The sequence below is a fragment of the Microcaecilia unicolor genome, chromosome 10, assembly GCF_901765095.1.
Source record: "Microcaecilia unicolor chromosome 10, aMicUni1.1, whole genome shotgun sequence".
NCBI lineage: Eukaryota > Metazoa > Chordata > Amphibia > Gymnophiona > Siphonopidae > Microcaecilia > Microcaecilia unicolor.
The window spans coordinates 87,473,108-87,496,594 of NC_044040.1; the positions used below are offsets into that span (position 1 = coordinate 87,473,108).

General features: G+C 46.2%; 1 protein-coding gene across 1 annotated transcript in view; it reads right to left on the minus strand.

The window, feature by feature from the left end:
• The window catches only part of GRIP1 (glutamate receptor interacting protein 1), a 675,191-nt gene that overhangs the window by 355,726 nt on the left and 295,978 nt on the right, over positions 1–23,487 (minus strand). The window contains 1 exon segment of the mRNA XM_030216417.1: positions 20,297–20,466. Within this exon segment, the coding sequence (XP_030072277.1) occupies positions 20,297–20,466 (170 nt within the window).

The following is a 23,487-nucleotide window of genomic DNA, read 5'->3' on the forward strand; positions in this document are numbered from 1 at the left end:
GTTCCCCTGCCGGGGCTTCCGTCGGTGGCATCCCTAGCCCAGCAGTTCATTCAGCATATCTTCCGGCTCCATGGGCTACCTATCAGAATCATCAGCGATCGTGGAACTCAATTCACTTCACGATTCTGGAGAGCCTTGTGTTCTGCCCTGGGGGTTGCGACCCACTTCTCCTCGGCCTACCATCCTCAGACCAACGGTATGGTCGAACAGATTAACCAAACATTGAAGGGGTTCTTGCGGGCCTTTGTCAACAAGCAGCAAGATAACTGGTCATCCCTTCTTCCATGGGCTGAGTTTGCCTACAACCACAGTGACCATTCTGCCTCTGGGCAATCTCCTTTTTTCTTGGTATATGGACAACATCCACGGCTTCCGTCACCTTTTCCCGCTGACACTTCTACGCCCATGGTTACTCAAACCTTAGCCGACCTACAGGAGGTCTGGGATATGGCCCTTGAACAACTACAACGAGTGGCCGCCAAGTATAAGTCCTTCGCTGATCGCCACCGACGTCCCGCCCCGGTGTTGCAGCCGGGACAAAAGGTGTGGCTAAGTACTAAATACCTAAGACTCCGGGTACCCTCTCGGAGGTTGGGGCCACGGTACATTGGGCCGTTCACAATCCAATCTCGGATTGGAGCAGTGACCTACCGGTTGCGGCTACCAAGTACTTTACGGGTGCATAATGCCTTCCATGTTTCTCTGTTGAAAAGTTTCCGGGGGTCCAAGTGGCATCCACAGAATCAGGAGACTGTCGTTCCAGAGGCGGACCCCGATCCGGAGTATGAAGTTGAGGACATTCTGGACTCCAAGAGGCGGCGGGGGAAGGCTGTACTACCTGCTATCCTGGAAGCATTTCGGTTCCGAAGACAACTCCTGGGAACCAGCTACCAATGTACATGCTCCGGAATTGGTAAGAGCTTTCCATGCACGTTTTCCTCTCAAACCTGGCCCCGGTAGAAAGGGGGCATCCGGGGGGGGGGGGGAATACTGTCGCGTCCCGCGCTCCTACCTGCTCTCCCGCCGTGGGGGGCGGGAATCAGCGTCCTCCACGGCGCGGGATGGTGGCCCAGAGGCTCCAGCGTGGGGGCGGGCGCTGCCATGGGAATGGCGGGTCGGGCCGGGACCGGCGGTCGGCGACGGCGACCACCGGTCTCGCTGTCGCCGGGTGTGGAGGCGAGGTTCGCGCCTCCCAAGATGGCGGCGCTAGTATGCGGGGGTCGGTGTCTTCCTCGCTCCAGAGCCGGGGGGCCTGGAGCTCCGCCTACAGAGTGCCGGATTGGAGGGCCGAGGCAGTGGCTCCGCCTGGGAGATCGGGCAGAGCCAATCCGAGGGGCTCTGCCGATTCCCGGGGCCGGATTGGTGGTTTTCTCCCACGAGGGCGGGGCGGCTAATGTGGCTCGATATTTAATGATGGAATCTGAGCTGACACTTTGCTTCAGGTTCTGTTCCCGAAGCCCGCTCCGTGGTTCCGTGTTGTTACTTCCTGGTTCTGCCCAGAGACTTGCTTTGAACCTGACTACCGATTGCTAGCCGCCTGCCCAGAGACTTGCTTTGAACCTGACTACTGATTGCTAGCCGCCTGCCCAGAGACTTGCTTTGAACCTGACTACTGATTGCTAGCCGCCTGCCCAGAGACTTGCTTTGAACCTGACTACTGATTGCTAGCCGCCTGCCCAGAGACTTGCCTGGAACCTGACTGCTGCTTGCTAGTTGCCCACACCTCCCGACTCCAGCCAGGTCAGTCCGTCAACCCCGCGGTTCCAGCAGTCCCGCTGACCGCCTGCAGCTGGGGGCTCAACCCCTGGTGAACGGCGGTTGCCGCGGGTGAAGATTTGGGGTTGCTCGGCTGTCCTCTGAGGTCCTTCGGGGCCTTACGGGACCTAAGGGCTCACTGACATTGTGGACAAGACAAGACTACACAAGTGTGGATGAGAGTACCGTTTCCTCGTTCCAACACAATCCACATGGCTTCTTCTGTAACCCACACCCTCTGCATTTCAGCTGCATTAATAATGGTTTTTTACATAGAGAGCTATTCCTCCTTTTTCTGCCATCTCTATCTCTCCTGAATAGGTTACAGCTAGGTATGTGATATCCCATTCATGAGACTCATTGAACTATGTCTCCATAACAGCCACAATGTTGAAGGCCATGTCTACCATTAAAGTTTCCAGATCAGGAATTTTATTGGCTAGACTATGAGCATTTGTGCTTGTGCTCATAGTCTTCCGCCAATATTTAGATGGCTTGTTTGTATTCTTTGAACTAAATATTCAATTAGAGGATGAGTTTCCAAGTAGTGCAATACCAGATCAAATATAGGGAAAACTCAATTTAATAGTAAGCAAACCCTGTAGAGGAGGGAGGTAGATTATACAAAAGGAGGAAAAGGCCTCAAGAAGTTCCCTTCCATACACAACTGTGTTAAGGGAGCTGGGACTGCTTCATCATAGGCAAAAAAAACCCCTCCTGTATTGTGGTAAACAGCCTGCTCAAACTAATATCAAATGTTTAAATGTTCACTTAGCTTGGGCTGTTAAGTCGCCGTTCTTCTCTCTGATTTATTCAGGTTATTCAAGCTAAGTGAACATTTAAGCATTTGATATTAGTTTGAGCAGGCTGATAGAATGAGTAATAAGAGTGCTGGAGAAGGGATGAGAGGGAGATGGAAAAAGCTTTGATCAGTCCTCCACTGCTTCCCTTCCTCTCCTCTCTGGTGTCCATCAGGGCTCTATCCTTGCTCCAACCCTGTTCAACATCTTTCTTGCACATCTTTTTCCTATTATTCAAGACCATTCTTGCACTCCATTTTCCTATGCTGATGTCATTCAAATATTTTGCAGAATCTCCAATTCCTCCTCTATTATGAGTCTTAATACCTGCTTGTCCCTTGTCTCCTCCAGGCTCAAATCAAATCTCCTCTATCTGAATTCCACCAAATGCAAATCTATTCTTTTCCCTTCCGCCTGCAACATTTCTTACCCCACTCCTTTATTGGATGGCCACCCTCTCCCTTTTAAGGACTCAATGAAGATTCTGGGTGTCACCTTCGACACTCATCTCACTTACAAACCCCAAATAGGTAATGTTCTCTGCTCCTTATTCTTTGAATTTCATCATATTCACTTTGTCCGTCTCTTCCTCCTGCTTCTATTGTAACACTTTGTATGCAGGTCTGCCCCTTAAACTTCTTCATCCAATCCACTGCTGTCAAGCTCCTTCATGGTGCACACCATTTCGACCATGTCACTCCCCTTCTTTATGCAGAACACTGGTTGCCTGTTGCTGCCCATATCAAATACAAAATCTTACTTATGGTATAGAAGTTCCATGCCTCCCCCCCCCCCCCCCGCCCTTGTTTACCTCAACATCCTGCTTATTCCCTATACCCCGCTCCATTGTCTCCGCTGACAATAATCTCCTTACCCTCCCCCCACCCCCTTCTCTGCTCAACATCTCACGTGACACTGCTTTCAAGTATATTGGCCCAAAACTACGGAATCAATTGCCCTGCAGTCTCAGGAAATCTCACTTTCAGCTTTCAAACAACCCTTAAAAACTCACATGTTCTCCTCAGCTTTTCCTCAGTTTCACTGATCTCTCCAATGCTACCCCACCCCCGCTCTCTTTTACTCTCTCCTGCCTTTAGTGTTAACATTGTAAACCACCTAGCGCCTATATGTAGGCCATTGGCGGTATAGCAAATGTAATAAATAAGTAAATAAAAATGTGAGGTGCAAAGGAGGAGACTAAGGAGGATTAGAGTGTGAGAGAATGTATAATGAGGAGTAAAATCACATATGAATGGACATAGAGGCATAGAAGAAAAAAGTGAAATTTTTTAAAAAAGTTAGGCCCCAATGCATGAAAGTAATGTTACAGAACCGTAAATGTTATGATCCATGGAAGAAGTTAGCGATTTTGAAAAAACGAATGATGCTCAAAAGAAATCACATACAAATGAGCCACACACTAATCCAGAGGCTGATGCATGAAAGTCCCGCTAACCTGTTGAAATCCATGGTAGCGAGGTTGCAAACACATGCGCACAATAGCCATTTCACAAAACACATGGCAACCACTGCAACTGTTGTTCGTATGCCCAAGAAGATCATATCATAGACATGCATCCTGGGCGTGTGTAATATACATCACGCATAAGCACAACCTTTACAGGCCCGCGGTTTCTACCAGTCTGCCGACTTCCATTTGCTGTGCCACAGTTCAGCGCTTTGCTTAAATTGCAGGAAAGACCACGGTTTTATCGGTCTGCTGACTGCTGTCTGTGAAAATCTTTTTATTTGTGGTGGGCTGCTGACTGTTGTCTGCAAATCATTTTTCGTGGCAGGGGTAGCTGTTTTCAGTGGTAACTGTGGTTTGCTCTAGCATTTTTCTCATCTACGGTCTGCAAATCTTTTTTTTTCATGCTAACCTGATCTTATTATTTATTTATTTATTTATTTTTCATAAGGCATGGAGGACAAAATGCATCATGGTGTGCTCCAGCAGGAGGAGGAGGAAATAATGGCACAAAATGGGGGCATGCAATGAAATTCACTGAGGAAGAGCTCAAAGTTTTGGTGCATTGTGTCTGTGATAAGTTTGACCACCTTTTAAAAAAAGTCACAGCTCTCCATAGGCCAGAAAAATCAAATCTGGAAGAAGATAGCAGAGGATGTGAGTGCCCTAGATGTGCAGAGGCAAACTGTGAAGCAGTGCAAGCATCTGTGGCAAGATATCCGGGGTCTTCTCAAATCAAAAGCACGAAAGCAGTGGAAGCATGTGAAGGGTATGGGGAGGGGGCCTTCACTGTGCCTTGAATCTGACTACCCTGTCTCCATGTTTACCATCCATCTCCCATCTCTGTGTCCATATATTTCCTTATCCAGCATCTCCCCTGTGTTCATATCCCTGCATTCATCATCATTCCTTTGTGCACCCATGTACCCAATGCCCAGCATCTCTCTTCTGTGTTCCTATTCTCCCCCTTGTCTGGTATCACCCCTCTGTGTCCACTGTATCTCTATTCCCATATCTCCACCCCATCATCCCCCGTGTCCATTGTATCTCTATTCCCATATCTTCCTCCCCACCCCCATGTCACGCATTGCCTCTCTGTGCCCATATGCAATCCCAGTACAGCATCTCACCTGTGTCCCTGTCCCCATGCTCCCATCCAATGCCCATCATCTCCCTTCTGTTTCTCTATACCTCTCTATGTCCCCTTTCTCCCTCCACACCAATGTCCCTCTCCTCTCTGACCCCACCCCAACCAGCTGCTCTCCTTCTCTCTTCACTCCCCCTTATGCATCTGGTTCATTCTCCACTGTGGGTTCAGCATTTGACCCCCTCTTCCTTTATCTCCTTGATCCAAAATCCCTCTCCCTTCCCTCTAACTCTAATCCCTCCCCCTCTCATAGGTCCAGGACTTCTCTCCCTTCGTTCCAGCCCCCTTGCAGGTCCACATCTCTCCCCCTTCCCTCCAGCCCTCCCCTGCATATCCAGTACCTCTCTCCCTTTGCTGCAGCCCCCTTGCATGCCCAGCACCTCTCCCCTTCCCGCCTGCCCCCAACATATCCAGCACCTCTCTCCCTTCCCTCCCACCCCTCACCCAGCACATCTCTCCCTTCTCTCCCCCTACATATACAGCACCTCTCTCCCTTTGCTCCAGCCCTCTTGCATGCCCAGCACTTCTCCCCTTCCCTCCCACATATCCAGCACCTCTCTCCCTTCCCTCCCCCTACATATCCAGCAACTCTCTCCCTTCCCGCCCCTACATATCCAGCATCTCTCTCCCTTCCCTTCCCTCCCCTCGCAGTTCCACATCTCTATTCCTTTCCTCCAGCACCTCCTTAGATGCCCAGCACCTCTCTCCCTTCCCTCCAACTTCCTGCCCACATGCATGCATGTCCAGTGCCTCTTCCCTTCCCTCCCCTCCAACCCCCATGCCCAGCACCTCTCTCCCCTCTCACAGTTCTGGCACCACACCTCCGTGTCTTCCTTACCCTCCCCCCATCCTTGCTGTGGCGCTTGCACTTCACGCTATCATTGCCGCCCAACAGGAACTCCACACAGCGCTGTGTTGGAGCCTTCCCTCTCTGCCATGTCCCGCCCAACCTGCATAAACAGGTAGTTGCATCAGTGGGTGAGACGCGGTAGAGGGAAGGCTCTGATGCACTGTGTGGAGCTCCTGCCCAGCGGCATGATAGCATTAAAGTGCAAGTGTCACCATGCCAGGGGTGGAGGAGGGTAAAAAAGATGTGGAAGTGCCAGAACTGCAGAAGAGGTGAGAGGCACTGGATATGCGAGAGTGGAGAGAAGGGAAGAGGCGCTGCTCTGGACATGTGGGAGTAAGGTTGGAGGGAAGGAAGAGAGGGAATGTTTTGGTTGGGGTATAGAGCTTCTGGGTGGGCCTGAACCAAAACTGTGTGGGCCTGGGCCCACTCAGGCCCACCCATAGCTACACCCCTGCTACCAGCCATCATCTGTTCCCACCCTCATGTCCCAGCCCTTCTTCTAATAGTAAGTATCTTCTGTGACTAGCTGGTGTAAAGAGAAAAGAATTAATCCCAGTTCAGGCACGGTTAGTCAGGGGTATGCCTGAATATATGGAATCAATACTGAACAAGATTTAGAGGAACTGAAGATACTGGGGAGAATAAAAGTCAGAGCTAAACTTTATGATGAGGTTCAAGAGAATTTAAAAGTTCTCTGTATCTGCTCTGAGGAAATAATTCTTGACAAGTCCTCTATCTTTCTGTCCCAACCGCACATATTCTTTCCCCCCCTCCAAACCATTATGTACACTTTTAATTGTCTCCACCTTGTAATTATTTTCTCATAACAACCAGGACTACCAGCCATCTTCTGTTCCCACCTTTGTGTCCCAGCCCTTTTCCCAATAGTAACCATCTTCTGTGACTAGTATATTAGGGTAGTGAGATATAAAAGAATCTTTTAATCCTTGTTTTCTTTCATGGGGGTCAAACTCTGGAATGATCTTCCTCTTATCCTTAGATGATTTAATGGTCTCTTGCAATTCGGAAAGGTGTTGATCAATAGAAATCAAACAAAATAAAACATGGAAAAGAAAATAAGATGATACCTTTTTTATTGGACATAACTTAATACATTTCTTGATTAGCTTTCGAAGGTTGCCCTTCTTTGTCAGATCGGAAATAAGCAAATGTGTTAGCAGATAGTATATATAAGAGAAACATCAAAGTATTACTTTGACAGTCTGACAGAGTGGGAGTGTGGGGGTATGCATGGGGACATCAAAGCATTTCATTGATATTCTAACAGGATGGGTGTTGGTAGGTGAGAGGAGGGTAATAAACAGAGAAATAAACAGAGAAATACAGCTTTATGGTTTATAATGGGTTAGAAAACCCAGATCCTTATTAAGTCCTGTTTGTTGGGTATCAAAATATTCAATCATTCTTATTTCAAAGGTCTTACGTTCCTGTATTGTTTTAAAATTACCTTTCAGTATTCTTACTGTGAAATCACTGGTGCAGTGTTCTGGTCTTGTAAAGTGTTGGCCCACAGGGGTGGGGGCTTGACTGGCACCGGCTATTTTCATGTGATGTCTGTGTAGATTGAATCTTGTCTTAAGCATCTGGCCTGTTTCTCCAATATAGCATCCTTCGTTACATTTTTTACACTGAATGATATATACCACATTGGAAGATGAGCATGTAAAATAGTCCTTTATGTTGAACATTTTTCCTTTGTGAATGACTGTGGGGTCTTGTGAAATGTTTTGGCATAGTTTGCAGCTGGCTGTGTTACAGGGAAACGTGCCCTTTTCTTTTTCCGTCTGTGTTGGGAGTTTACTTCTGATCAGCTTGTGTTTTAAATTTGGTGGCTGTCGGAAGGCCAGCACTGGTGGGGATGGTAAAGACATGTTGCCTCGGATCCTGTAACCCATTGGATTCTAGAAAGTTAACTATCTTTTCCTTCAGTGGCGACTTCATTATTTTTTCCTACCACCAAAGTGAGGCTTACCAGCCTGTAGTTTCAAACTTCCTCTGTGTACACAATGTTGTGAAGAGGAACCACATCAGCTCATCTCCAATCCTGCATCTCCAATCCTCATCTCCCGTCTCTAAAGATCTATTAAATAAACACTTAAGAGGTCCTGATAGGACTTCTCTGAGCTCCCTCAGTATCCTGGGATGTATCCCATCCATTCCCACAGTTTGTCCAAATTTAGATTTTCAAGCTGTTTATAAAAGCTTTCTTCTGTGAACACTGCAAAATCCACTCCATTCCGGATATGCCCTCGGCAGCCAACCGCAGTCCTTCTCCAGGATTTTCTTCTGTGAACACAGAAGCATTTGTTTAGCATGTTCACTTTATCCTCCTCACTCTCCACATAGCCATTCTTAGCATCCTTCATTTTTAGAATTCAATTCCTACCTTTTCTCCTTTCCCCAATATATCTGAAAAAGGTCTTGTCACCTCTTTTTATGTCTTTAGCCATTTGTTCTTAACACCCGTGCTTTCACTAGTCATATGATATTTCCCTCTTTGCTTCTTTGAGTTTAATCTGGTAATATTTTCTGTGATCCTCTTCTTGTGTTCTTCTGTATTTCTTGAACAAAGCCTCTTTTGCCCTTATTTTTTCAGTGACTTGTTTGGAGAACCATATAGGCTTCCTGTTTCTCTTGTTTTTGTTTACTTTCCTTGCATAAAGATCAGTTGCCATATTTATAGCAGCTTTCAGCTTGGACCACAGCGCTTCCACTTCACCCATGCTATCAGTTCTTTCTTCAGGTATTCACCCATTTTTTCAAAATCAGTATGTCTGTAAACCAGTACGTTGAGTTTTGTGCATCTGCACTCCGCTTTTGCTCTTATATCAAACCAGGGTGGGACCAGGCTGCTGGCGTCGGCATTTAAAAAGGAGATAGAGCAGCTTTTAAACTAGAAATGGGGGGAAGGCCGACAGTCGCTCAAAAGCGCATGGTTCGGGAAAAGGTATCTTGCAAAGATACCTCACAAACAGGGAAGATAGGGTTTCTGGATAGTGAGGTTGCACAACAGACCGTGGTAGACCAGGTGCCCTTAAATACAACTAAAGATCAGACAAAAGATGTCAAATCAATAGTGTCAGGTACTAAGCATCATGCAAATAAGAACAACAAACATACTCTGAAATGTCTATATGCAAATGCTAGGAGTCTAAGAAATAAGATGGGAGAGTTGGAATATATTGCACTAAACGAAAAATTGGATATAATAGGCATTACTGAGACCTGGTGGAAGGAGGATAACCAGTGGGACACTGTCATACCGGGGTACAAAGTATATCGTAGTGATAGGGTGGACCGGACTGGTGGAGGGATTGCATTGTATATTAACGAGAGCCTTGACTCAGATAGATTACAAATTCAGCAGGACACAAATCACACCTTTGAATCATTGTGGGTTGAAATTCCATGTATAAAAGGGAAAAAAACGGTGATAGGAGTGTACTACCGTCCGCCTCGCCAGGATGAGCAGGTAGACACAGAAATGATAAAAGAAATCAGAGACGCGAACAAAATAGGCAATGTGATAATAATGGGTGACTTCAATTATCCAAATATAGACTGGGTAAATGTAACATCGGGACATGCTACAGAGATACAATTCCTTGATGAAATCAAGGACAGCTTTATGGAGCAACTGGTGCAGGAGCCGACGAGAGAAGGAAAAATTCTAGACTTGGTCCTTAGTGGAGCGCATGATCTGGTGAGGGATGTTATGGTACTGGGGCCGCTTGATAACAGTGACCATAATATGATCAGTTTTGATATTGACCTTGAAGTAACTGTACACAGAAAGTCAAATACATTAGCGTTTAACTTTAAAAAAGGAGACTATGATAAAATGAGAAGAACGGTAAAAAAAAAACTTAGGGGGGCAACTGAGAGAGTAAAAACTGTACAACAGGCGTGGACGCTGTTCAAAAATACCATCCTGGAGGCCCAGGCCATACATATTCCGCGAATTAGAAAAGAAAGACGGAACTCCAAAAGACAGCCGGCCTGGTTGAAAAGTGAGGTGAAGGAAGCTATTAGGGCTAAAAGAAACGCCTTCAGAAAATGGAAGAAGGAACCGTCTGAAAATAACAAGAAGCAGCATAAGGAGTGTCAAAGCAAATGCAAGGCGCAGATAAAGAAGGCCAAGAGGGATTACGAAAAAATGATAGCATTAGAGGCAAAAAAACATAGTAAAAATGTTTTTCGGTATATTAAAAGCAGGAAGTCGGCAAAAGAATTGGTTGGGCCACTGGATGACCGAGGGGTAAAAGGGGCGATCAAGGAAGACAAAGACGTAGCGGAGAGACTGAATGAATTCTTTGCTTCGGTCTTCACCGAGGAAGATTTGGGTGGGATACCGGTGTCGGAAATGGTATTTCAAGCGGACGAGTCGGAGAAACTTACTGACTTCACGGTAAACCTGGAGGACGTAATGGGGCAGTTCGGCAAACTGAAGAGTAGCAAATCTCCTGGACCGGATGGTATTCATCCTAGAGTACTGATAGAACTGAAAAATGAGCTTGCAGAGCTACTGCTAGTGATATGCAACTTATCCTTAAAATCGAGCGTGGTACCAGAAGATTGGAGGGTGGCCAATGTAACGCCCATTTTTAAAAAAGGCTCCAGGGGAGATCCGGGAAATTATAGACCGGTGAGTCTGACGTCGGTGCCGGGGAAAATGGTAGAGGCTATTATTAAAAACAAAATTACGGGGTCACGTGATGCTCTGAAAGGAGGCAGACGTGGTTTCGTGAGCTCCGAGGCCCTGACCCCTGAAATCTGAAATTAAAACGATTATATTAAAAGGCAAAGCCCTTAAACACTGGAACATAGCAAAGAACCTTTATGGAAAAGTTTCTGAGCACTCCAGCGAGAGCGATGACCAGCAGAAGCACGAAAAAAGAAAAAGATAAACCCAAGGTAGCGGGTGGTGCGGAGGAAGGCCCGACGCAGAGCGGGAACGCCGCGTTCACAGAGGAGCAGCTAAAACAGCTCAGAGACGTGATGGAGGAGGTGATGGCGCAAAAGCTAGACCAATTATGTGTACGCACCGCAAACATAGAGACGCTCCTCACGGACACTGTGCAGAGAACGGGGGAGCTTGAAAAGCGAGTCTCAGACGTCGAAGACGCGTCGGGCCCCACCGCGCGCCAAGTAACAGACCTTACAGCAAACGTGGAGCGGCTGAAGGTTCAACTCGATGACCTAGAGAACAGATCGCGAAGGGGAAATTTGCGGCTGGTGGGCCTCCCAGAAGCGGTCCCAGACCAAGCGCTAGCGTCTGTGTTGGAAAAGTGGCTAGCAGAAGAATTCGCGCTATCTGACCACGCGGGCAAGATTTGTCTGGAACGGGCCCACCGGGTGGGAAGATATCAAGAGGGAAAGAAAAACCCGAGAACTGTTATAGTCAAAGTGCACAACTACGTGCACAAAGTAGAAATCTTGCAAGGCTATAGACAAAAACGCCAGGATCTTAAATACAATGGACACCAAGTCCGAATTTACCAGGATTATTCGGCAGCACTGCAGGAGCAGAGGAAAAAATTTACTCCATGGTGTCAGCGTCTCCATGAAATGCAAGTGCCGTTCATGCTAATATACCCTGCGGTACTTAAAATCAAGAGTGAAGGCAAATGGAAGTTTTGCAGCACAGTCTCTGCAGCACAACACCACGTGGAGGACTTGGAAGACAAGAAAAACAGGCCTGACAGAGGAGAGAAAGAGAAATAATTTACCTAATGTAATGTATCATATGTTTATTGCTATGTTGGAGTGTTAGTTACAATATAGTAAAGAACCCACGTAGGATTCAGGGGTGGATGCCTACGATTGTTTATGGAGGGACGGCCATGATTACGCTAAAGTTGGGGCCCGGAGGCACGGAAACCCCGATAACCCATCCAGAGAGAGAGATGGGTTGGGACACAGAGCTGGGAGGGACAATAAAAGGAAGGACAAAGAATGGGGGAGGGGAGGGACGACAGAGGGGAGCAGGGGGGGAAGGTAGGGGTCAGAAGCAGAAGAGGGAGGGCTTGGGAAGGGGTAGTTGGGGGGGCAGCAGAACCAATTTTGTGTGCAATTGGGGCATCGAAAGGTGGGGCACTGGTAGCAACGAACATATGACAACGACAGGGCGGGGGCATGAGAGGAAAAGTACGGACAGAGACTTTAAGAACTTAACGGGAAGATCCCCTGGGAGGGAGGCTGGGCTCTCCTGGGAACGCAGAGAGGATACTATGACGGTAACATCAGACAAGAGCTTTGAGCGCGCCACGGGGGAGTGAGGTTCGTGTGATCTCCTGGAACGTTTGTGGGATTACGTCCCCAATAAAAAGAACAAAGCTCTTGGGGGCTTTGAAGCGTCATGGGGCCCAGATAGCCTGCGTTCAAGAGACGAGACTCTCCCAAGAGGAGCATGAAAAGTTAAAAAAACAGTGGGTGGGGGAGGTCTACTGTTCCCCAGCGGCAGGCAGAAAAGGAGGGGTAGCAATTTTAATACATAAGGCTCTGGCCTGTCAAGTAACGCCCTTATTCAAGGATAATGAGGGAAGATATGTTGGAGTAAAAATACACCTGCAGGGCAGAGATAGACTTTTGGTGGCTGTTTATGCACCAACTGGGATGAACAAACAGTTTTACTCACAGTTATTAAGCAAATGTCAACAGTACCCGGATCTGCCCAAAATAATAGCAGGAGACATGAACCAGGTATTTGACTGGGGGCTGGATCGTACGGGACCAAAGAGAAGAGGGGAGCTTGATGGGCCCACACTACTAGAATCCTTTTGTCAATCTGCAGGTTTAGTTGATCCATGGCGATTGCTGAACATGGATGAGAACGATTACACCCATACATCAAGAGTCCACCGTACACAATCCAGACTAGATTATATACTACTTTCCCAGGAATTGTTACCGCAGGTCCAGGCAGCGAGGATAGGGCCCGAGGAGCTGTCAGATCATGCTATGGTCTGGATAGACCTGGAGGCACAGCCATTTTATCAAACAGCGAGACACTGGCGCTTCCCGGCCTATCTATATTCCTCCCCGGAATTTCAGGAATATCTTCTAAAAAAATGGGAAGAATATAGCACCTTTAATGCCCAGCATGCGGAAGACCCAGTTCTTTTTTGGGCAGCTGCTAAAGCTGTGCTAAGAGGAGACATAATAGCCTATGTGAGCCAGAGAAATCGTCAGATCGCAAGGGGGATCCTAGTCCGAGAACGCCAGTTTAGGCAGGCAAAGAGGCAGTACATTAAAGACCCAGTAGCAGACAATTATGATACATTGAGGGCAGCGCGGGTTGCATTAAATGAACTCTTGCATGAGAGAACGACCCGTTCCCTTATTTACAGAAAGTATAAACTTTACAAGCATGGAGACAAAGTGGGAGGGCAGCTAGCACGCATGGTGAAAGGAGCGCGTAGGTCCCACTATATACCGGTCCTGAGGAATAGTGCAGGACAGAGAGTGTCCAGAGCGGAGGAGGTGGCGGAGACCCTCTGGAGGCATTTCTCAGGGTTATACCAAGGAGAGCCTGAGGAGCGAAAAGGAATAAGGGACTACTTGGCTCGGTCGGGTATGCCGCAGCTCTCGGCTGAAGCAGTGGAGGGGCTAAATGTGCCATTAACGGCTAAAGAAGTTCAGAGAGCCATCAAGGCTCTAAAGTTACATTCTGCGCCGGGGCCCGACGGCTTTTCGGGCGAGTTTTACAAAATGTTAGGCCCCCAACTACTGGGACCATTATGGGAATACTATACAGAAATCATAGAGCACGAGGCGTTTCCTCCTCAGGCAAATATGGCGTTAGTTAGTCTTCTGCCAAAAAGTGGGAGGGATTTATTGGACCCTGGCTCATATCGGCCTATTTCACTAATAAATGTGGATGTGAAGATTCTATCACGAGTCCTGGCAGACCGACTGGCCCCTTTGCTGCCCCAGGTAATTCAGGAGAATCAGATAGGCTTTGTGAGAGGTCGCCAGTCAGTCCTAAATGTGCGCAAATTACTAGCAGCAGTCATACACAAGACAGTGGGAGGCACATCGGGGTTGATAGTCAGCCTAGATGCGGAAAGTGCTTTCGATAGAGTGTTTTGGCCCTTTATGTTTGAAGTGTTACAATGGGTGGGGATCACGGGATGGCACTTGCAAGCTATAAGAGCACTTTATACATCCCCAAAAGCTATGCTGATAGTGAATGGGATTAGAACGAAAGAGATGGAGATTAGATGTGGGACACGACAGGGATGCCCCCTGTCTCCTCTGCTGTTTGTGCTCTCCTTAGAGCCTCTTTTATGTGAGATTCGGGCGGCGGAGCGGATACGGGGCATACAAACGCAGGGGGCAGCTCCCAAAATACTTGCATATGCTGATGATCTTTTACTCATTCTAGACCCGGCCCACTCGACACTCCATTGCCTGTTAGAAGTTCTGAAAGGGTACGGGGCGATGTCCGGCTTTAAGCTAAACCCACTAAAGTCACAGGGTCTGCCCCTGGGAGAAGAGGTGAAAGTTGGCTGGGGAGAACGGTTCCCTTTGGATGGGCGACTGAGAAAATAAAATATCTGGGGGTTATGGTCCCGACTGATCTAGCTAAGCTATATAGAGTGAATGTGTTCCCACTGCTGGCAGAAACCCGTCGATTGCTACAACTCTGGGGCGCCTATCCCATTTCGCTTACTGGCCGTATAGCACTTTTTAACATGATGATAGCGCCTAAGTGGCTCTACCTATTCCAAATGCTGCCGCTATATTTGCGGCGCAGAGAAGAGCGGATATTACATCGCATGGTGCAAGGCTTTTTGTGGAGGGATCGGCGCCCTAGATTGCCGATGGCAGTAATACAAAAGCCAAAGTCTCATGGGGGAATGGGATTGCTGAATATTAGGTACTTGGTAGTTTCCTGTGTCTTGAGGCATGTTCGGGACTGGCTGGCGGGGACCCAGGACTTCACACCGACTGCAATAGAAACATCGTTGGCCCCTGAGGAGCATCTGGGATGGCTGATACACACAACAAGCAGAAAACCACAGCTGGAGATCCGGAAAAATCCGTTTATTAGTTCTGCAAGAGCGGCCTGGAGGTGGCTGTGCAGGCGCCACAACTTTTCGCCCGCAGCAACACCATTTTTGCCGTTGAGAAACAACCCAGACTTCCCAGCGGGCACATCTTCAAAGACTCTTCTTACCTGGCAGAAGCGCGGGATCCACTATATTTACCAGCTGCTGAATGAGGAGGGGAAGATTAAAGACTTTACAGAACTGCAGCAGGAGTTTAAATTACCAGCTCAGGACTTTTATGCTTACTACCAGGTGCGGCATTATGCAGCATCCCTCGGCTGGGAGAACCTATGCGAGGATGCACAGGATGTTTTAAGCTCGGCTCTTACCTTGGGCTCCCAAAATGCAGTACCATTAAGATTTTTCCATCGGAATTTGTTGGACACAACAGAAGATCTGGACTATGCGGGCTATGCGGCGAAGTGGGCAGCGGACCTAGCGGAGGATGTCTCGGAGAATTTGTTCACAGACTTTCTTAGAAGCATCTTGAGACAGACCACCTTTTCCCGAGACTGGGAGCTGCAGTATAGGTTTGCGCTAAGACTATATATTGCGCCTAATAGAGCATTCAAGGCGCGTTTTGGATCCACAGGGGCGTGTCCAAAGTGTGGCAGGAACCCAGCTACTTTGGGCCATATGTTCTGGACTTGCCCATTAGTGGCAAACTTCTGGACAGAGATACTAGCGGCTATCCAGAAATATTGGAACTACTCAGTGCCCATGCAGCCTCTGCTTTTATTTGAGGACTTTAAACTAAGAAATCTTCACGTATCGGGTTTGAAAGACTTCCTGAGGAGGTCTGTGCTACAGGGAAAGAGAGTGTTGCAACTGAACTGGAGGGAGTCGACCGCTCCAGCTGTGGCGCATTGGAGGGTGCAAATGATTGAGAGACTAAAATTGGAGAGACGGGGAATCAAGAATTTTGAGTCACCAGAGAGCAAACGTTTGCGGTTGGTGTGGAGTCGTTTCTGGGACACACTACAGCCCGCAGCCAGGAGCAGTCTCCTTAACAGTTAAGGCCTCTGTGAAACAGTGTTGAATGTGCCACACCTTTCTGATGCACTGTTTGAATGTTTTTTTTTTGGGGGGGGGAATAGGGAGGGAAGGGAAGGGGAAAGGGAGTTTGAAACGTGTTTTTCCACATAATATGTTTATTGAAGTAGGAATGCAGGCCTGATAAGTTGTTAATTTTACCTGCGACTTATAATTGCAATTGTCACTTTTGTTTTGAATAAAAAAGATTTAAACATAAAAACAAAATTACAGAGCACATCCGAGGACATGGATTACTGAGACCGAGTCAGCACGGCTTTTGTGTGGGGAAATCTTGCCTGACCAATTTACTTCAATTCTTTGAAGGAGTAAACAAACATGTGGACAAAGGGGAGCCGGTTGATTGTGTATCTGGATTTCAAAAGGCGTTTGACAAGGTACCTCATGAAAGGCTACAGAGGAAATTGGAGGGTCATGGGATAGGAGGAAATGTCCTATTGTGGATTAAAAACTGGTTGAAGGATAGGAAACAGAGAGTGGGGTTAAATGGGCAGTATTCACAATGGAGAAGGGTAGTTAGTGGGGTTCCTCAGGGGTCTGTGCTAGGACCGCTGCTTTTTAATATATTTATAAATGATTTAGAGATGGGAGTAACTAGCGAGGTAATTAAATTTGCTGATGACACAAAGTTATTCAAAGTCGTTAACTCGCGACAGGATTGTGAAAAATTACAAGAGGACTTTACGAGACTGGGAGACTGGGCGGCTAGATGGCAGATGACGTTTAATGTGAGCAAGTGCAAGGTGATGCATGTGGGAAAAAAGAACCCGAATTATAGCTACGTCATGCAAGGTTCCACGTTAGGAGTTACAGACCAAGAAAGGGATCTGGGTGTCGTCGTCGATAACACGCTGAAACCTTCAGTGTGCTGCTGCGGCTAGGAAAGCGAATAGAATGTTGGGTATTATTAGGAAAGGTATGGAAAACAGGTGTGAGGATGTTATAATGCCGTTGTATCGCTCCATGGTGCGACCGCACCTTGAGTATTGTGTTCAATTCTGGTCGCCGCATCTCAAGAAAGATATAGTAGAATTGGAAAAGGTGCAGCGAAGGGCGACTAAAATGATAGCGGGGATGGGACGACTTCCCTATGAAGAAAGACTAAGGAGGCTAGGGCTATTCAGCTTAGAGACGAGACGGCTGAGGGGAGACATGATAGAGGTATATAAAATAATGAGTGGAGTGGAACAGGTGGATGTGAAGCGTCTGTTCACGCTTTCCCAGGAATAACATGTATAGAATGTTTGTACGTTTGGGAAGCTTGCCATGTGCCCTTGGCCTGGATTGGCCGCTGTTGTGGACAAGATGCTGGGCTCGATGGACCCTTGGTCTTTTCCCAGTATGGCATTACTTATGTACTTATGTATATTGAGTGATGATCACTATTGCCTAGATGGGCACCCACCTGGATGCTGGAAACGATCCTGGGGAACTGGGTTCAATTCCCACTGCAGCTCCTTGTGACTGTGGGCAAGTCACTTAACCCTCCATTGCCCCAGGTACAAAATAAGTATCTGTATATATGTAAACCGCTTTGAATGTAGTTGCAAAATACCACAGAAAAGTGGTATATCAAGTCCCATTTCCCTTTCCTCTATTTGTGAGCACTAGATCCAGCATTGAACCTTCCTTCATGGGTTCCATCACCATTTGTCTGAGAATAGCACTTTGACAAGCATCCACATTCTCTCTGCTTCTTTCCAATTCTGCTGTTGGGACGTTCCATTCCATATCAGGCAAGTTGAAATCTCCCAGCAACAGCACCTCCCCTTTCATTCCAAGCTTATGGATATATTCTATTGTATCCTTGTCCAGTTTCTCCATTTGTGCCAGAGGTCTGTAGATAACAACTGTGTGGATTCAGGTTCCATATTCTCTTTCCAGGTTGATCTTCTTTTAGTGTCTTCTTTTCCCCAGGTTCCCTGCATTTTAGTCACTCTGATTATTTTTCACATACAGTGCCACTCATCCTAAAAAGATTATAGCCCAGTATGGTTGCATCGCATTAATGGGAATAATTGAACCATGTTTCTGTAATAGCAACAATCAAACTCTTCCTCAAACATCAGGACTTGCAAATCTTGAATCTTTTTACTTAGACAATGAGCATTTGTGCCCATTGCTTTCCATGTGTAATTAAGTGAGTTTAAATGGTTTTCTATATTGCCATTACCTTCCCCACTGCCACACACAATGTGTAATTAAACTCTGGAATTTGTTGCTAGAGAATGTGGTAAAGGCGGTTAGCTTAGCGGGGTTTAAAAAAAGGTCTGGACAGCTTCCTAAAGGAAAATTCCATAGAACATTATTAAATTGACTTGGGAAAATCCACTGCTTATTTCTGGGATAAGCAGCATAAAATATACTGAACTTTTTCAGGATCTTGCCGGGTATTTGTGACCTGTATTGGCCACTGTTGGAAATAGGATGCTGGGCTTGATAGACCTTTGATCTGTTCTAGTGTGGCAATACTTATGTACTTATAATGTTTTTCTTGGGGGTGACTTTCTGAATTCCCTTGCTTTCTTTTGTCACCCCCACTCTTTAGTTAAAATATCTAGAAACATACTGTCTGAATTTCTCCCCAAGGATCCTTTGTCCTGCCACAGAAAGATGTAGCCCATCATTACAGTACAGCCTGTTTTTCCATGTACTGTCCCATCCTCCTGTGTATCTAAAACCTTCTTTATATCAATCTTCAAGCCACTTACTGAATTTCTCTGTTTACGTAGTCTTTCCTCTCTCTTACCATATGTAGGAATAGCTTCAGAAAAAGATGCAGTCCGAACCAAAGACTTGAGTCCCTCCCCAAGCTTGTGCCCCAAACTTGATATTCTTGGCCAGGTCACTTGTCCCCAGGAGGATTACAATATCGGTAATACACTCCTTACTCTCTTCTCGGATCACATTTAGTATTTGGTTGGTACATCTGGTAACAGATTTCACTAGGTTGGGACCCTTGAACTGCGTTCCTATATTAATGCCTCTTATAATGGAGTCTCCTAGCAGTAAGAATGTTCTACTTTCAGCTGATCTGTCATTGTTTGGAGATGTCTTTTGGACTGAGTTACATTCCTTGCCTCTAGATCCACCTCAGTACTTCTTTTCTGAGCATCATGATGCTCCAGTGCAACAAAGGATTTATACAGGGGCAAAGATTGGGAGGGTGAATGCTTCTGTGACACACATCGTAATCTATCTGAGCTTACTCTTGCTTTATTCTCTGTGGTAGTGCTGGTAGTAAACTGGCTGGGAATTGGATAATCTTGGATGCTTCCTTAATTGAGTTTGTTGATTTCATCTTTTATAGATGAAGATGATATTTGGAGACAGACGAGGCATGCTTTGAGTTTCCAGATGATTTGTCTTAGGACTAAGGCACAACATATATTGCATTGAATGAAAGTGCCTTCCAAATTTCCACTCAGTGTCTCCCATCCATAATTCCCTGCTCTGGCCCCCAACATACTCCCATTCATTCACTAAATCCCAGTTCTTCCAAGTTCCATCCATCTTCTGCTCTGTTCCCCTCCCCCACTACCGTCCATCTTCTGCTCTTTTCCTCTTCCCCCTAGCCTCCAAGTCTCTAGACCCCATCATTGGCCTAGTACCTTTAAGCTGGTCTTCACTGGGGCTACAGATCTGGCAATGGTAACAGATTGCATGGCTCCTCCTTCCTCATTCCCTCTTCTTATAGGGGCCAGATTGCATGATTCACAACTGCTGTGTTAGAACTGTGGGACTCTGTCTTTCCAGAGCCCTGCACAGTTCAAACATCATTTGTTTCAACCACACAGCAAAATAGATATGCTTAAACCACTAAGGCTATGTAGACACAGAGCCCTGCAGTTCAAACAGAAGTGATTTGAATTGCATGGCCCAGCCCCTTTAAGAAGGAAAAAAAAGGGGGCGGGAGGATGCAACCTGGTACTGCCATTGCCAGCACCAGAGCCACTGACCAGCCACATCAGCTTACAGGTACTGTCTTATTCTGGCTGGGGTAGCAAATTTATGGCATCTGCCACCCTATACCACCCAGAAGTGATGCCTATAGAAATAGCAAGAACTAAGTTTTCACTTCAGGATTTTAGTGGTTTCATTATTAACAGTAGTTGTATGAAGGCAAAGGGAAAAATCACAGTGCCTCACCATGGTCAGGTCCCTTCAATGCTAATCGAGTCTGATGATGAGGAAGAATCTTCAACTTGACATTTTCTGAGGCACTGGCTAAGAGTTGGGTTGCTTCTGCTAATGTACAGTTCTCTATATCATTACCATTAATAGACAGAATTTGATCTCCAACATGTAATGCACCACATCTGTACAAAAAGGAAACAGATAATTATCAGAATATTGTGTTTTAGAACACCAGAATCATTATAGATATTCATATTTAAGTTGTCAGGATAATTAAGTCTCAAAAAAATAAGATTTTTTTTCTTTCTAGTTCTCACAAGTTTATCAGTATACACCTGAAGAAATGAGGTATACCATTTTCTACTAGAGGAGAAGGAGGCAAGTGTTTTTAGCTGCATGTAGAGAACAAGGACTCAAATCCCAGTTCTACCACTGGCATTTCTTATCACCTTGGGCAAGTTGTTTCACTCTCCATTGCCTCAGGTACAATTTAGATCGCAAGCCCTGTTGGGAAGGACCTATCAATTGTACATATATATGAAATTTGGAAAAGGTGAGTAATTTAATATCCAAATTCATGCCCATGTCAAATGATAGCTGATTAATGAGAACACAATAGAGGACTCAAAAAAGCTCTGAATTCTGTTGGTGCAATTGCTGGGTCACTTGCCTACTGTACCCAAAACCTGAGTTTGAATTCCACACTGTAATTTCTATTAGATAGCCAACTTCTGGCCAAATCAGCCAACCACCAACTTTTGTTTGGTAATTGAGTACCTGGCATTAGCCGGGGGGGGATATTATTTATTTATTTTATTTTAAACACTTCTAACCCACTTATAAGCTAGGCAGGTTCCATAAAACATATATACCACTGTAAAACAAAACATTATTGATTAACAGAAATATAACATAAAATACTACTAACATAATCCAAAACATAAGGTGCTGTTGTCATAACTGCCCAAACTGCACTATATCAATAGTATGCTTGAACAGAAAGGTGTGTTTTTAATAATTTCTTAAATTGATGGAATCAAGTAGTTAAACGGAGATGACCTGGCAAGGCATGCCACATTAATGTTCCTACTATAGAAAAAGCAGAAACCTCAATAAAGACATAGAGAGGCATAATTGAAAGGGACACCCAAGTTTTGCTGATGACATCCTCATAAAACGTCCTGATGGAGGGGCAAGGAAACCCGTATTATCAAAACAAGATGGACGTCCATCTTTTGTTTTGATAATACAGTCGGGGTCACCCAAATCCTGAAATGTAAGTCGTCCTTAGAGATGGTCATCCCTAGACTTGGTCGTTTCTGATTTTCGGCGATAATGAAAACCAAGGACGCCCATCTCAGAAACGACAAAATGCAAGCCCTTTAGTTGTGGGAGGAGCCAACATTCGTAGTGCACTGGTCCCCCTGACATGCCAGGACACCAACCGAGCACCCTAGGGATGCTCCCAGGTACATAGCTCCCTTACCTTGTGTTTTGGAGGACTCACACTTACCACCACAAGTGTAACAGGTAGGGGGGGTGGGCCTGGGTCCGCCTGCCTGCACATTGCTGTGATGGACCTGAGTATGACATTTGAGGCTGGCATAGAGGCTGGTAAAAACTATTTTTAAAGATTTTTTTGAGGGTGGGAGGGGGTGACCACTGGGGGAGTAAGGGGAGGTCATCCCCAATTCTCTCCATTGGTCATCTGGTTAGTTCGGGCACCTTTTTGTGCCTTGGTCATAAAAAAACCAGGACCAGGTAAAGTCGTCCAAATGCTCGTCAGAGACGCCCTTTTTTCCCATTATGGGTCGAGGATGTCCATGTGTTAGGCATGCCCAAGTCCTGCCTTCGCTACACCTCTGACACGCCCTCGTGAACTTTGGTCGTCCCTGCGACGGAAAGCAGTTGGGGACGCCCAAAATCGGCTTTCGATTATACCGATTTGGGCGACCCTGTGAGAAGGACGCCCATTTTCCGATTTGTGTCGAATGGCAAACCACTCTGCTAATATCTGCCAAGTAACTGTCATATATGTGACAGCCCCCATAAGTTGTTTGTGATATGGTACTACTGTGCAGATGACTATCTTTATAATGGCATCCAAAAAAGCTCAGATATCTATATTGATCAGATGATAGTGCAGAGCTTCCCAAACCTGTCCTAGGGAACCCGATGTCAGTAAGGTTTTCAGGTTGTGTATAATGAATATGCCTAAGTAAATCTGCGTTCATTTGAGAGCCAGTAGATGCAAAATTTATCTCATTTACATTTATTGTGGATATTCTGAAAACCCAAATGGCTGTAGGGTCCCCAGGACAGATTTTGCATTAGTGGTTTTTAGTAGGATTTTATTTCTACATTTTCAAAGCATTTACCTGGGTAAATAGGTATTTACAGTACAGGTCTAAAAATCCGGACTGCTTGGGATCAGATCAGTCTGGATTTTTGGATTTTCTGGATTCTCAGGCAGTACTTTTAAAATTCAAATTTAAGCATCTCTCTTCCCCTTCCAGCATCTCTCCTCCCCATTCTGCATCTCTCTTCCCTTTACAGCATCTCTCCTCCCCTTCCAGCATCTCTCTTCACCATAGGATGAGGCCCAAGGGATTGAATCCAAAGGAGGGGCCAAGGCCTCCAAGGCCCCCCCATGGCTATGCCTCCCTCTTCTTCCCTGCATGGTCTGGCATCCACTCCTGGCCCTGCCTACAGCTCTATCTCACTCTCACACTCCCCTCTGACCCGTCCTGCCCCTTCTGATGCAACTTCCTGTTTTTGGAAGGGAGGGATGGGTCAGAGAGAAAGGCCTGGTGTATGCCGGAGGCAGCACCAAAGACTTCAGAACAGGTGAGAGTGAGAGCATGTGGGCAGGGCCGGGAATGGAGGGAGAGGCACTGGACTGTGTGTGGAGGTGATGGGAGGCAGGAAGGGAGAATGTGTAAGAATTTGTAGTCTGGATTCTGAGGTAGTCCAGAAACTGCAATTTTTTTTTTAATTTTGAGAAGTCTTTATAATTTTCAAGAACAAAAAGTACACAAGTACAATGGAGACAAGAAAAAATAAGCAACAAAATTCAACTGCGAACCATCCACATCTCAAGGTCAAAAACAGCAGAACCAAATCTTGGAAAAGCAGAACACAAATCACACTTCTAAACATTTTTTCAGTTTTGTTTTGTTTCTTTGTGCCCCCCCCCCCCCCCC